We start from the raw sequence: 16188 nt of genomic DNA, 5'->3' as shown, positions 1-16188 counted from the left end.
TTAGAACAAAGGGCTGAGTTTTTTGTCCTCTGTTATGGCCATAAATGCCTATTGGTTTCAGTGAGGTTGTGTGGTTATAACAAAGGGCGGAATTTTGCCCGGAGGGACTAAAATAAGGGTGATAAAACTCTGGGTAATGACCTCTGGAGTTGGTTGTTTCTGACCTATTACAGTGAGCAAGTCTTTAGGGGACTCATCCCGGACGACAGCAACAATGGCTACAGAGGCTCAAGATTCTGTTTCCCAGATTGCCTAGAGTCAGAACAAGCTGGAAGCTACTACCAGAACCAATCGGAAACCACAACTCAGATAGACCAGGGAGCCTCAGAATGATATCTTTTTAGGGGTGAAGACTTTGTAATAAATCCCCAGTTTGTTTGTTTTTGCTTGTGCATTTTAAGCCAACCAACAATTACAGGCTGCATCACTCCTCCAAGAGCTGATTCTCAATTCACATTCTGCCTAGGTAGACGCTGGGAGGGAGCTAAGGGATTTGGGCCCGTTGTAAATGTTGGGAGGTGGATGATTTAAGGTATAGTTGATGTTTTATTATTCTAGTTACTCCTATTCTTTCCTTGTTCCCTATCCAAAAATGCTTTGCAAGATATACACAAGGATTGCATTTCACTGATATGCAGAATCCTCTGGGGTGAAATACTGCAACCATTGATCGGTTAAACTGCTATGTAGTGTTGCAGTGTTTCTCTTACTGTGCTAAACAACTTATCCATCTAAAGCCACAACTGTAAAATCACAGAAATGTGTAATACATTTTCAAAATCTCTCTCCAGCACCGTCTTGTAGATAGCAGTGCCAAGGAAGGATACAGACCAGACAAGCTCAAAGGAGAGATTGAATTCAAAAACATCCATTTCAGTTACCCATCTAGACCTGATGTTAAAGTAAGTGATCTTTTTAAATTCATCTTTGCAGTGAAAAGCTGCTGCCGTTATCTGTGTGACCAAAAAGAAAACTGATATTTTATCAATTTAATGTATTTATTTTTAATTCAACTTTTTTTTTTTAAAAAAAAGTGTCCATCCTGTACTCTGGGCATTTATGCACCACAGTGTGGTCTAGTTGAAAGAACACTGGATGAGGACTCAGGAGACCAGGATTCTATTCCCAGTTCTGCCACTGGCCTGCAAAGTAACACTTGGCAAGTCACTTCACCTCTCTTCCTCAGTTTCCCCATCTGTAAAATGGGGATAGTAATACTCACCTCCTCTTTAAAGTGCTTTAAAGATCTATGGATGAAATGTACTATGTAAGAGCTAATTGTTGTTATAATAGTTATAAAAGTATAACAATAATGCAGGATTAATGTCCTTCCAAAACTAAACCCTATCTTCACCACCATCATCCACCTTTTCTTCATTTTCATGTGCTGTAAAAAGCAAGGGAGAACAAATGGGGCTTACAGCATAACCCGAAGGTGAGTAAATTTGGCCTCTGGTGAATTGAATCAAGCAAATTCTTCTTTCGAGCTCTCTCACCAAGAATGCCTCACCTCCAGCCCTCATGTGGTTAAACCCAGAAAGCTGTTTGTGTCAGTGCTTAAGAAGATCTAAGCTGCTGTAGTATCCCATGTCGGGAGAGGTGATCTTGGAGATAGGTTGAGTCCTGGCTATTTTAAGCCCTATTTGTTAAAGCCATTATTCTAAATCACTCCTGACAATGAAATGGAAGCCAATGTAGATCACAAAGCATGGAGGTAAGATTCTCCCTACAGAAAATGTCCTCTAAGAAACAGACTGCCATACTCTCCACCAGCTGAAGTTTGTGAGGGGAGTTATCTTATTGTACAGTCCCATGTATGGTACTTTGCAGTAATCCAATATTTCTCTCTGGATTGACATCTGTACTAGAACTGAAAGTTCAGAACCTTCTGGCCAAGCGTAAAAGACAAACAAAATGCTATTAGCCACTGCTGCTTCCTGCATACAAAAGCAGCTGTGGATCCAACAGGTTACAAACTCAATTGAGCGTGCTGCTGTTAGCACTGCCATTTCTTCTGATGGGTTCCTCCAACCTACAAGCATAAACTCAATCATCTCTGAGGTGAGTCACAGCTGACTTGCCTGCATCAAACCCACCCTGTAAGTTGCTGGCTAAGCCAGTCAACTTCTCCCAGCTGGGTCTAATGAAACAGAGACCTGGAGCTATATTATCTGAATACTGAAGACAGTGTAGTCTGTCCTGTCTCACTATCTTTCCCTAATGGTCTTGCATTCAAATTGAGCAAGAGGGTGACAAGACAGAATCCCACATCAGTCTACACAAGAGAAATCCTGGGCTGGATGAGCCACTCTTTGGACCTGTGGCTGGAATGGGATGGAGTCAGCAGTGGCTCGTTATCAATGGTATCAGAGGTAGCTGGCAAAGCTAAAAGAATCATCCTGGATACCTGGTTCTCATAAACGCCAGCCAAAGATGATCAACATACAAGATCAAGGCAATCTCCATTTAGTACCTAAATTCGGAATGAACTGGGTCACAGAGAGCTGAAGACTAGTTATTGTCAGCGTTCCCTTAACATGCCCTTTCCTGCCTTACCTAAAAAGGGAGGTTAGAGATGGGATGGTCATGATGAGAAATGATGTAAAAGGGGTAGAGAATGATCCTCTTGCTTGGTCAATCAAACATCAAAGCTTATCTGCTATAAGCTTACTGGAAAACTGGAGCTCTTCCGGTATAGTATAAGGAGATGAGAACAATATTACTGTTGTTCTGATCTTCTATTGCAAAAAAATTGTGTAGTTGTAACTCAGTCTAAATATAAATATACATAAGAATTCCCATAGGAGACCAATATTTTGGCCACTAATAATATTAGACATTTATAAGATGGGATAAACGGACTGAGGTCAAATGTTCCTAAATGCGAACACAGCAACAAAAGTGTCATTCTCCATAACTAATCTCTAGTAAATTCTAGAGATTGTCGAACCCTGACTCTTCATTCCATTGGGGATATTAAAACACCCACTCTGTTTTCAGAGCCAAAGGTTTTTTTCTTAGGGCAATCTTTATGGAATAGGAATAGAACAAAGCAAGATTGTTAGTAATAAAAACTTTTTATTGTCACCTTCAAAGTGCTTTCCAACCAGGACTGGAACAAAGGACTAAAAGCAGACCTGGGAGTTCAGGCATCTTAATGGACCTTTTTCTAAACAAGCCATTTATTTAAGTAGCTCTATATTTATTGGACTAACATATAAAGATTATATTTCCAGATTCTCAACGGCCTGAACCTGAAAGTTCAATCGGGGAAGACCATAGCTCTGGTTGGCTCCAGTGGCTGTGGCAAAAGTACTGCTATTCAGCTGCTACAGAGATTCTATGATCCAGTCCAAGGAGAGGTTAGTTTGGATATTCGATATTCATGGCTACTAGGATGAAGATTAATTTCCTGAATAGATTAAACCTACACTTTAAAAGGACGTTACAAAAAATTGGATTCTTAAAAGAACAAAAGATATGTAGCACCCAAAGAAATTCTGATACTTATTTTTCATTACTTGTATGCCATGATGATGAGAATATTGTAAAAACCTAGATAGGATTTTACTGATATTAAGTTTCAGAGTAACAGCCGTGTTAGTCTGTATTCGCAAAAAGAAAAGGAGTACTTGTGGCACCTTAGAGACTAACCAATTTATTTGAGCATAAGCTTTCGTGAGCTACAGCTCACTTCATCGGATGCATACTGTGGAAAGTGTAGAAGATCTTTTTATACACACAAAGCATGAAAAAATACCTCCCCCCACCCCACTCTCCTGCTGGTAATAGCTTATCTAAAGTGACCACTCTCCTTACAATGTGTATGATAATCAAGGTGGGCCATTTCCAGCACAAATCCAGGGTTTAACAAGAACTTCTGGGGGGTGGGGGGGGGTAGGAAAAAACAAGGGGAAATAGGTTACCTTGCATAATGACTTAGCCACTCCCAGTCTCTATTCAAGCCTAAGTTAATTGTATCCAATTTGCAAATGAATTCCAATTCAACAGTTTCTCGCTGGAGTCTGGATTTGAAGTTTTTTTGTTGTAATATCGCAACTTTCATGTTTGTAATCGCGTGACCAGAGAGATTGAAGTGTTCTCCGACTGGTTTATGAATGTTATAATTCTTGACATCTGATTTGTGTCCATTTATTCTTTTACGTAGAGACTGTCCAGTTTGACCAATGTACATGGCAGAGGGGCATTGCTGGCACATGTTGGCATATATCACATTGGTGGATGTGCAGGTGAACGAGTCTCTGATAGTGTGGCTGATGTTATTAGGCTCTGTGATGGTGTCCCCTGAATAGATATGTGGGCACAGTTGGCAACGGGCTTTGTTGCAAGGATAGGTTCCTGGGTTAGTGGTTCTGTTGTGTGGTATGTGGTTGCTGGTGAGTATTTGCTTCAGGTTGGGGGGCTGTCTGTAGGCAAGGACTGGCCTGTCTCCCAAGATTTGTGAGAGTGTTGGGTCATCCTTCAGGATAGGTTGTAGATCCTTAATACTCTCTGGTCTTGTGATTACAGACATGAAAGTTGCGATATTACAATAAAAAAACTTCAAATCCAGACTCCAGCGAGAAACTGTTGAATTGGAATTCATTTGCAAATTGGATACAATTAACTTAGGCTTGAATAGAGACTGGGAGTGGCTAAGTCATTATGCAAGGTAACCTATTTCCCCTTGTTTTTTCCTACCCCCCCACCCCCCAGAAGTTCTTGTTAAACCCTGGATTTGTGCTGGAAATGGCCCACCTTGATTATCATACACATTGTAAGGAGAGTGGTCACTTTAGATAAGCTATTACCAGCAGGAGAGTGGGGTGGGGGGAGGTATTTTTTCATGCTTTGTGTGTATAAAAAGATCTTCTGCACTTTCCACAGTATGCATCCGATGAAGTGAGCTGTAGCTCACGAAAGCTTATGCGCAAATAAATTGGTTAGTCTCTAAGGTGCCACAAGTACTCCTTTTCTTTTTACTGTTATTAAGGGAAGTCAAAATTTGGATTTAAATATTTGGGGATATCCTTTTTGTTTATCCTGCTCCTTCCATTATTCTAGTCTGAGGTGATAGTGAAGACACATTTTTAATTTTTCCTGGTCATGTTTTAAATTTTCTTGCTTTATTCCATGTGAGAAGCTACTAAACAAATACTTAAGTCAATTATTATATCATTATTATACCATTATAACAACTAATTATTTTAAACATAATACATTTCCTCAAACTCTTCATTTGTCTTTCCACTCAGATTACCTTAGATGGACGAGATATTCGGACACTTAATGTAAAGTGGCTAAGAGAACATATTGGCCTTGTAAGCCAGGAGCCTATTTTGTTTGCTACAACAATAGCTGAGAACATTCGCTATGGCAGAGAGGGTATTACTGATTCTGAAATTGAGAAAGCAGCTAAAGAAGCCAATGCTTTTGATTTTATATCCAGACTGCCTGATGTGAGTTGATGTACTTTTGAGCATCTTATAACAATGACAAAGTCTTTGGTTTCTCTCTCAGTTCTTCTGAAATTTTGTGGCCGAAATTCTCTGCTGGTGCAAATAAGTAGTGCTTCACTAGCTTTTCACTGATCTTTTGCCATTTCTTCCAATTGACAATTTGGCTCACAATGTTCTTAATTTAGAATACTAACTGTGTGTCATGTGGCAACATTTTTTTAATAGGGTAGATAAGGAATTTCTGTGAACAATGAGAGATTTTTCAATTTGCCAGATTGTTTTTATTCTATTTTCTTCTGCTAGGTATTATCTATCTTTTTCCCACTTCCAATATTCCTGTCTTTTGTATGTATTTTTTTAAACTGGCTTGAGATTGGCAAACAAAATTGCTTTAAAGTGCTCCTGAGTAGTCACTGGTTATTATTGTTTGCCAATCAAATGGTTGGATTCCTTCATCCAGTTCTAGTTTGTCTGTTTTTTCACTTCAGTTGCTTCTTTTTTATAATAATTGAAAAATCTAATTTTAGAGTACATTCTTTAAGCTAATAGAAAACCATCACACCACATACTAATTCCTGGCCAACTAGAAGGTGAGACCGAGACAAAAATGTAAACCGATCGTTAGATGTTGCAGTTCAAATACAAGACAGCACAGAGCTTTTAGCAAGCAAGCGAGCTGGTCTGCCAACCGACTTCTGCCTGTCAGCTTTCCACCTTCCCCTTTATTCTTTCTCTCCCCCCGCGCATTACATTCTCCAACAGATAAAAGGAATACACTGGCTTTGTTTAACATTCTTATTTACCAGTTTCTATCTACCGCATTCCTTGCTCTCGGGCCTTGAGCCCAGTCCTGGGAGGCTTCCCACGGTTCATGTCATCTGGGCAAGATTCCAAGGTTCATGCCCTTGAGAAGAGCTGTGTGTGCACAGCTCCTATACAACACTCCAGGTGTGCCCTAAATGTTGCCAAGCGCATGAACCTTGTATGAATCCTACAATTAGACATTTTAAACTGTCCTCTGCCTCAAGGGGGAAGAAACACTGAATGTAATTGGCCAAGACCGTTCTTTTAGAAGTAATTTTTCTTAAAGCATTTATTTGACCATCCATCACAAAACTTTTGAAGAGGGAATTTCTGATTGTGATAGTAACAATAAGATTGGGGGAGGGGGGTTAAAAGGATTTTAACTGACCCCTTCTGCAATCTCTATGCTCCTCTGGTTTTCTCAGAAATTTAACACTATGGTGGGGGAAAAGGGAGCTCAGCTGAGCGGAGGGCAGAAACAACGAATTGCTATTGCTCGTGCCCTGGCAAGGAATCCCAGGATTCTGCTGCTGGATGAAGCCACGTCTGCTCTGGACACTCAGAGTGAATCTGTAGTGCAAGCAGCTCTTGATAAGGTAGGAATCCTATTGCTGGTTATCAATCAATATTAAGAAGCACAACAACCATATGGCAAGCTTGACATTTAAAGACTATAGCATGCAATCAGTTTTTAAGCATAGCTCTCCACTGGTTTCAAGAAGGGCATTGAAATCCATAGGGATGCATGCTCAAATTTTGGTGTCATGATATGACCCTGTAATAATTAATCAAAACTCCATTAAGCAATCTTGGGTTGCCGCCCCGTCTTCTGCCTCTTCCCCTGAGGCCCCGCCTTCATTGCTCGCTTCTCTCCCCCTGCCCCCATTGCTCTCTGGACCATCTCAAGGAGCTTGCCTGCAGGTAGGAGGCGGCCCGGCTGAGCAGAGGCTGGTGCACGTTAATGACCCAGCACTTCTCCCCACCCTGCAGTAACTGAGCTTTTGGTTCAGGTGCCATAGGGTTGCCAGGTCGCCAAAAACTGGGCACCTGGAAACCCTAAATGGCACCTGGACACAGAAGCCAAAAAACAGACTATCCAGATAAAAACCCAGACAGGTGGCAACCCTAAAGCAATCACAGGCTCGATTTCTCTTAATGTCATTCCTGATTGCCAAGATATTTGCATGTAGACAGAAGTTTTCTTTAATGCTGGCCTCTACCACAGACAAGCAATTGTGATGTAAGGCAGGAGGTGGTGAACTGTGAATGTGGCATCAGTAATTTAACTCCTACATTATCAAAGCAAGGTGCCAGAATTGTATGAATTTCTTCAGGGCAATAATAAAAATACATTGTGCTTCTACATCACTGTATCTTATCCAATGATTAGACAGATGTTTTAATAATTTTCATAACACTGCTGGGGTTTACGGATTATTTTCTCCATTTTGAAAATGAGGAGACTGAGGCACGGACAGGTTAAGTGGACACACGGTAAGTCAGTGACCGAATATGGAGCTTCACCTGATTGTGGCCTACAGGACTGGGCTGCAGCATTGCTTTAGGTTTCTGACATTTATTTGTATATAACCAGTGGTGTATCATAAAAATAAGCTCTATGAGAAAGCTTGCCTCCCATTAGTACTCAGTAATAGTAAACACAGAATAGCATAAGTTCTATGCTTGGCTCAAGGGCACTTTATGGCCCACAGCATTTATCTGCAATAAATTTTAAGTCGGTGGGCCTAAATTCTGCCTTCACTTATACCCATCTGACCACACTGATATCAGTTAGGGTTGCCAACCCTCCAGGATTGGGCTGGAGCCTCCCGGAATCGGCATCCATCTCCTCGTGACCATAGAAAGCAATCCAGGAGATTTTAATCGGATATTTTAAGAAAATTAAATTGTCATGTTGGAGAGGTGGAGGGGGAGGAATTCTCCTGGAATAGCTTCAGTCAGAGTTGGCAACCCTAATATCAGTGGTAGCGCATGGTGTAATTGAGGGTAGTATTTGGGTGCTGAGCCTTTATATTATGCATAGATATCATTATTTATACTGAATTTTACACACACACACACACAAAACATGAAAAGAACATTAAGGTTCCAAAGTCAAGCACTCCAAATTTAGGGAATGACAGAATTAAAGTTGCCTGGTCAACATTCATTTGGTCCCCGTGTGTGTCTGCATTAAGGGATAGTCTTCAATTAAATGATCACATACTATTGTTTTCCACAGGGCCCCTGCTTCATTCAGTGCACAGGATGGTGCTTCATTCAGTCCTAGTGAATATTTCTTTTTATCCTCCTCATTCAATGTATGCCCCCATGCCATTCAAACCCTGCTCTGAAAACAAAATTATTAACTTCCTCCTGGGCTTTTCTATACCTCTCATCACTCTAATATCTGAGTGCTTCATAAACACTATCTTCACAACACCCCTGACAAGTAAGGTGGTAGTATTACTCCCATATTACAGAAGGGGAACTGAGACACAGAGATGTTAATGTTGAAAGTGCATACTACTTTTGGGTGCCTGATCCGCGATGCCCAGGACTCAATATTTCAGAGAGTTTTGCATTATACAGCGCTATATATGTTAAAAGCACATATCCCATTGACTTCAGTTGCAGCTGTGAATGCTCAGCACTTCTGCAAATCAGACCCCAATGCCTCAAGTCAGGCACCCAGAAAATGAGGACCACACAATTAGTACCAACGTGTGAAAAGTTTGGTTTCACTGGCTTGCCCAGCATCATATAGTAACTCTATGGCAGAGACAGGGCTAGAATCCAATTCTGCAGGGCAGTATTCAGCTGCCATAACAATAATGAGACCATCCTCTCTTTTCCTGCAGTCCCCTGCCTCATTCACTACACAACATACAACTTCTGCAACAAATAAGGCGGGTTTCCTGCAGACAAGAGCATCCTTTACTGCATAACTTTGATTCCTTCCACAATGACTGTTCATTCTGCTCTCCCTACTCTTGTTTTGTGCCTGGAGCCACAACTCCCCCTGACTATAGGGAGGAGAAATTGCAGGCAAAGTGCTGCTCAGTCCCACCCCCGGAGTCCTGGGCTGGAACATGGTTAGTCACACTGTGGGGATGGTGCATGTGCACTCCTGTCATACAATGCAGCGTGCTTAAAGCAGACTGTTTCTTTGGAGAATTTAGCTGCTGAACACTAACAAGTCTTTACTGAGCACGTGCAAACTGAGATTTTCAGAGCCTCATAACTCGGCCAAATTTGGGCAGATTTTCATGGGAATGGTAAAAGGCACATCCCTGATACCAGTGAGACATGCCCATCTCCTCCAAATTTCAAGTCCCTGCTCTCAAGCATTTAGGTGATAAAGCTTCTCAATTAAAAAGTTATAAGAATGTTTTAATATGGGCAAAACAACATTATTTTCCTCTAATCTCATTCTGAGAAACCATTGAACCATTTTTGCTGAAATTTAAAAAACAAAACAAAAAAACCACCACAGCCTGAGGCAGATACCAGCATGGAAAGTTTCAGCCCAAATAATTAAATCTTGGCAAAGTTATAAGCATCTGACAACCAATCTTCCAATTGGAAGGGTCAGGCAACCTTAGCTATAGGCATTGGTACCTACACAGCCTATAAAATTAATTCACTTTTCCCTGTCATTATTATAAATGTGGATTTTGTAATCAGAAGTGTCCTTTGGTTGTCAAATCAGACCGCATGCATGGAAATAATGATCAGCTATAAAGGGTCAGCAGGGCATTTAAGCTTGCATTTTCCACACTATCGCTGTGCTGTTAGGTAGGGATTTTTTTTCCCCACCTCATTTTAAAGTACCTTTTTTTTTTCTCCCTCCTGTAAGGCTAGGGCTGGACGTACCACCATTGTGATAGCTCACCGGCTCTCCACAATCCAGACGGCTGACATTATTGCTGGATTTCACAATGGTGTTGTTGTTGAACAGGGAACACACAATGAACTCATGACATTGAAGGGTGACTACTGTTCTCTTGTGATGCGGCAGGTAATGATACAGCACTCCTGACTAAATGCTTCAGATTTACTGGCCGTCTTTCTACTCCAGAAAATTATCTGTATATCTCACTCACAGGTGCTGATTTTTGTATTTGCCAGTGGGTGCTCCTCTCCCACCCACCCCCCCCCGCCCCACCATGTGTGACCTGTGGGAGGGGCCTTGGGAGAGAAGAGGCCAACCAGGGGAGGGGCCTTGGGGGCAGTGTGATGGGCAGGGCCTTGGGGCAGAGCCACAGTCCAGGTGCTGGGACCCACAAAAGATTTGTCCAGCCCTTCAAGTGCTGAACACCCCGTACTTTTTTTTTTTTCCCAGTGGGTGCTTGAGCCATGGAGCACCCACAGTGTCGGCGCCTATGATCTCACTGGCACTATTGCTGACACATGCAGGTTCTGCACTCAAACAGCTGGGCCATTTTCGCTTTGCAGTTTCTGCATGTTTTCTAGTTGAGTGAAAGTTGATCAGTCAATCTTGTTTATAAGTTGGAAGTGGTTGTTTTTCACTGGTAGCAGTGCTTCACATTTACCCAATGTAATGAGTCAAAAACATAACTGAGCAGAGGAGGTGGATGACATCATCACAGAACTGTTAGTTCCCAGATTTGACTGAGCTATGTGGCGGGGGGGGACATACAGAACCAAATTCTCTGTAGGTGTAAGTTGCAACTGCACCAACTTATACTGGCAGAGAACTTGGCCTATACAAATTACTATGTGAAAGTGACCACGTAACCAAAGTGGTGGTGGTTTTTTGTTTGTTTCCATACCACGTATACTGTTCCTTCCCCTTGTGGCAAACTGTCTTGTGACTGTGTATCACTATTCCTTGCTTGTTACTAGGGTCATAGTGGAAACACTCAAAATGAGATATCAGAATGTGATGAAGAGACACAAAATCTAGATGATCTCAGGATGGAGAACGTGACTGATCTTGGCGGTTTTGAAGAACCAGGAATCCTTGAAATGGAAAGCATTCCTGGTAGATTCAGAAAGTGTAAAAGCAGAAAGACCTCTTCTAAAAAAAAGTCATCTGAAAAGAAGGAGACAGAGAACAACAAGGAATCCGGTGGCACCAAGGAGAAAGAGGTTAGTGTTAAAATTCAGTTTAATCCTAAAGTTTAGTGATAGCTTGTGAGAATAGAAACAAAGGTAATTTTATTTTCTTTTTTAAAAAGGCCTTAAGCCATGCCACCTTTGCTATGATCCTGTCATATACAACATTGACCTGGATGAATTCTTGAAATTGGGAATCTTCAGAGAAAACACAGGGGTAAACAAATCAGTCTGACCTCTTGAGACAGAATTAACCTGATACACAATATGGTGGTAAGGAGGTTTATGCTTGTTAGTTATCTTTTTATTAAGAAGTTCAAACAAGTTCTCAACCTCTTGTCAAACTTCATAAGATTAGGGTGTTAAATCCACTGTCCTGGCCAAGTTCCTACTCAAGTAATTAAATTATATCTACTTATACAGACATGGTGTTTTACCAGTGGATGACACAATCCTTGTGATATGTATCCCAGTTTGTAAAGCACTTTGGGATGAAAGGTGCTATATAAATGCAAATTATTATAATTAATAATAGTGTTGGCCACACACTAAACAGAGAAAATGTTCAAATCTCTATTTTGAAATGCAGCCTAAATTAAAACAATAGAAAAGATTTACCTTTTTCTCCAACCACCTCTCTCTCTGTTTCAATAGGGCCAGCTCCGGAGGTCCTTACTCTGTTTTTATTCAGACAAAATTCCCCTTCCTGTTAAGGTATTTTGCCTGAGTTAGAACTGAATAAAAACCAGGTAAGGACTTCAGGTTTTAGGCCCTGCTTCAATGGAGTCATTGAAGTTAATTAAAAGAATTTCAGTGGTCTCTGGATTAGACCTTGTCCATAAGGCCAAACAAGGACTTTATTGCAGAATATGTATATATATTAGTTTGAACTGCACACAATATAATTATTCACATCCTTGTATGAGGCTGGTTATAGAAGACCTACAGAACTTTTTTCAATGATCTGCCAGTGCAAAGAGCTAGAATATAAACGTAGGGTGAAATCCTGCTGACATTGAAATCAATGGGAGTTTTCCTGGAATTTCTTCTATAATATGTTTGATTAGTGAATATAATTTCAGAATCCATAATGTACCTAACCTTGCCAGATGTTTGTGTTTTGTTTCTCAACCTTTCTCAGCTCAGACCCTATGTGTAATGGTCTGTTGTGACCCAGAGACTTCCTGAGACACCCCTAGACCCAATGCCACCCGACCCTGCAGGGATCCATCAGGGGTTTGGTGGGACTCGGAGCTAAGATTCCAGGTGTTCTAGCCAGATGTAAACAGGTGGGGAAGTCCCCCCACCAACAACTGGGGGGAGGGGTGGTAAACCAAGACATACCCTCCAAAAACACACAAACCCTGCCCCGCCCCCCCCACACAGCCCACTGGGGGGTGGTGAGAATAAGGGGCTGGTGGTAAAATGGAGAGATTGGGAGTCTGGGGATGTAAATGAGGAAGGAGTTGGAGGGTCTGGGGAAGGAAATGGTAGCAGAGGGGTGTGGAGGTGCAGTTGGAGGCTGGGGGAAGGATATGGAGGCAGACAGGTCTGGGGGAGGGGGGTCAAACTGATAGCTCCCGGAAAACCACAGACACCTCATGCAGCCCCTGGAGAGAAGAGGGTAAAGGAGTGGAGGGATTTGGGGTCCAAGGGTTACAGTGAGGGGTGGGGGGGAAGGAGTTGAGGGAGCTGGAGGCCACAATAGGTGGTATGAGAGAGGGAGAATCGCTTGACTGTGGGGGAAGGCTACATCAGGGGGTCCAAAATGGGGTGCAGGACAAGGGTTATGGAAGAGGGAGTGTTGCCCAGATGCGAGGTGGGGGTTACATCAGGGGGCCAGTGTTTGCCAGAGATTGTGTTCCCAGCTGCTCTCTCCCAGCTCCTGTCCCACTGGGCTGGCTGGGCTTGGCTTCCCACTCTGGGTGTTGCAACCTCAGAGGTTGCAGCACTGCTCAGGTTTGGCCTGGCCATCCTGATGAGGGGGCCAACCAGGCCAAATTTGTGAGAGTGGCATTGCAGCCATGTGCACCAGGTCACAAAGCCCAGAGGGGGAAGCTGAGCCCAGCCAGCCCTGTGATCCTTAAACGCATTCAGATGACCCAATTTTGGGTCGCAACCCACCAGTGGAGAAACCCTGTTCTAGGAGCTCTTTTTTTTTATTATAGTACAGTCTTCTGGTAGAACATGATGCAAACAATATGCAGCAGCTGGATGCATTCTTACAATGTATCACCCAGAAGTCCAGAACACATTTTTTATCTATTCATAACTATTGCATTTGGGCCTTGTCAGAGGAAATAGATGGCAAGATGCATGGCTTCAGAATTCATACTGTTTGCAGTAAAGTGAAGAAATTAGATGGGAAGCCATGAAATTATTTGTCACAAAGTTCAGCATGCTTGTATGGTTGAAATGTGGACAGGCTTTTCCAGTATCTGAAACACAGGCAAAGCTAACCAAGCGAGGCCATCGCAACTGGCCAAAACCTCATCTAATAATCTGTACCCGTTCCTATGTTTTCATTTCATTTTCCACAACTTCCTCAACAAATGTGTGGACATTTTGAATAGTTCAGTGAAGCTGAATTGAGCTGCCATGTATTTTTTTAAGGGAGATGAAGCCTAAATCACTGTTTCATATGCCTTTTCCATGCATCTGGTAATGATTCATAGTCTGTATTTTGTAAAAGACAAAACAGACTAACTGACATAACGAGACCCAATTGTATCCTTGCCAACCCACTAGCATTTGCAGAGGCTGAACTAGACTGGTCTTTTTGTGCTCAGAACAGTGAGACTTTTAGGTCGCTATAATGATTCATGAGTTAAAGTTGCAATCCATGGTCACTGACCCTATCTGACATTTCACTGAACTATATAGACCCCACCCACTTAGACTTTTGTGAAATTTATGCCTGCAGATTTTTTTGACTTGCAATTGCAGTTTTAAGACCTTAAATTACAGAGTGGCAAATCTTCAGTCTGTTTGCTTATTCAATGTGTACATTGGAGGCTGGGGCGAATTATCTGTGAACAGTTGCTAGGACAGTTTACTGATTTACCCCTGAGCTGGGGAAATTGTCATGTTCCACAACTTTCAGTGAACAGCTGAATTTTATCTCTTATGTAGGAGGAAAACCTTCCTGCTGTGCCTTATTCCAGAATTCTGGCTCTGAACAAACCGGAGTGGCTGCATATATTCTTTGGCATGATTGCTGCTGCCTTCTCTGGTGGTATCTACGCTGTATTTTCTGTTATATTTGGAAAAATCATTGGGGTAAGTTCAGAACTGGATGGTAAACTAACTTGAACCAGGCACAAATGCAGAACTTTAAATCCTGCCTGACCCTCCAGCTAGTCCTCTCTAGTGATGCCTTAGAGCCTCATTCTACTCCCACTGTCATTGAACTCTACAAGAGTCTTTCCATTGACTTGAGTAGGAACTTGATCAAGCCCTTGATCTCCTCTCCCCACTTGGGACTTCTTGCCTATTTTCCAGCCCCTGTATGTGGAATGACTTCATCTTTCCAGTGAAGCAAATCACCTTCCCTTATCAAACTCAGTTTTCACTTACCACTCTCCACTGTTGTGCAGACTCTCTGCCTTGTACCTGACCCTGTTCTTTGCACAGTACCCATTCTCTTTGGACAGTAAGCTCCTCCAAGGTGCCTTGCATTCCACCATGTTTGTAAGTACCGGGGGCATCCATGGGACTGTCTGAATAATTAACCCCTTGATTCCTGAATCATTGCAGGAAAGAAATGGAGTCTTCCTTTGGATTCCAATATATGATTGTTGGAAGCTGCTGAGAGTTGGAGCAGCAGCCAGGAAGAATAGTTGGAGCAAGATGTTGAGGGAATCTTTTATCTTCAGGCAAGAGAAGAGGGGTGTTGTAGTCAGCTGGAGGGGAGGTGGATGGTCTGACGGAGTGACAGCATTCAGTGGAAGGCAGATAAGAGCTGGTGAAGTGGCAGCTTGGAGGCAGGGTTTAGTGGAACTGCAGGTCACAGGCAAATGAGGAGAGGGTCTGGTGGAGGATTGGAGAAGGAGTAGCTGATGAGAGGCGGGTCAGCTGGGAGAGATGGAGTGACCTCCTGGCCAGCAGCGGAAAGCTGAGAGGTGGCAGAGTTCAGGAGCCGGGGAAGAGCTGAGAGAAGGTAAAGTTCAATTATTTCTACAGTGTTTGTTTCTGAGATATTGTAACTGGTGGTCACTTTGTGCTTTTCTTACATAGGCTTTTCAAGAAACAGATCCTGAAAAAAGTAGCAAAACCACCACATTGCTTTCTCTAATGTTTCTTGTACTGTCAGTGATCAGTTTAGTAACCCACATAATCCAGGTAAACTTCACTACATTGAAAAGTCAAAGCTAAGTATCTGGTCACATACATTATGGTCATGATTTTCAGATCTCCTTGAGAGGCTGTTTTGGGAACATAATGCAACTTTGTATTCACTATGTTTCTTATAAACTGTTCCAGAGCCAAGCCACTGAATGACTTAATGACTGGGCTGGTATGGAATACAGAACCTCACTCTTCTTGATTGCCAGTTACAAAGCAGCCCAGGGCACCAATGCCTGAAAGGTGCTGCTGACCGGTCTGTGTCCTGGGGGAATGCGTTTGGGCACAGCCCAGTTCCACTACATTTGTGCGTATGTTACAAAAAACACCGGCACAGTCGGCACTGTTAGATAGTAGAGTGAGTAGTGAGGCTAAGGAATGAGTAAGCCAGGAAGGTGACTTCACTGCTGACCTCTGCAGCTGGCTGCAGAAGAATGTGGGTGGGGCAGTATGATGAAACTTCAGTTTCCAGAAATACATGTAGTACCTTTCACCAGCT

General features: G+C 42.4%; 1 protein-coding gene across 1 annotated transcript in view; it reads left to right on the top strand.

Moving 5' to 3' along the window:
• Window positions 1-16188, top strand: part of LOC144260667 (ATP-dependent translocase ABCB1-like) — a 47408-nt gene that overhangs the window by 12461 nt on the left and 18759 nt on the right. Inside the window, exons 11-18 of the mRNA XM_077809351.1 lie at window positions 792-902; window positions 3237-3362; window positions 5256-5459; window positions 6689-6859; window positions 10123-10284; window positions 11133-11378; window positions 14478-14624; window positions 15582-15686. Coding sequence (XP_077665477.1) covers window positions 792-902; window positions 3237-3362; window positions 5256-5459; window positions 6689-6859; window positions 10123-10284; window positions 11133-11378; window positions 14478-14624; window positions 15582-15686 — 1272 coding nt within the window. The remainder of the gene's footprint in view (window positions 1-791; window positions 903-3236; window positions 3363-5255; window positions 5460-6688; window positions 6860-10122; window positions 10285-11132; window positions 11379-14477; window positions 14625-15581; window positions 15687-16188) is intronic.

The sequence above is a fragment of the Eretmochelys imbricata genome, chromosome 2 (genome assembly GCF_965152235.1).
Source record: "Eretmochelys imbricata isolate rEreImb1 chromosome 2, rEreImb1.hap1, whole genome shotgun sequence".
Taxonomy (NCBI): domain Eukaryota; kingdom Metazoa; phylum Chordata; order Testudines; family Cheloniidae; genus Eretmochelys; species Eretmochelys imbricata.
This window is presented reverse-complemented; position numbering and strand designations above follow the sequence as displayed.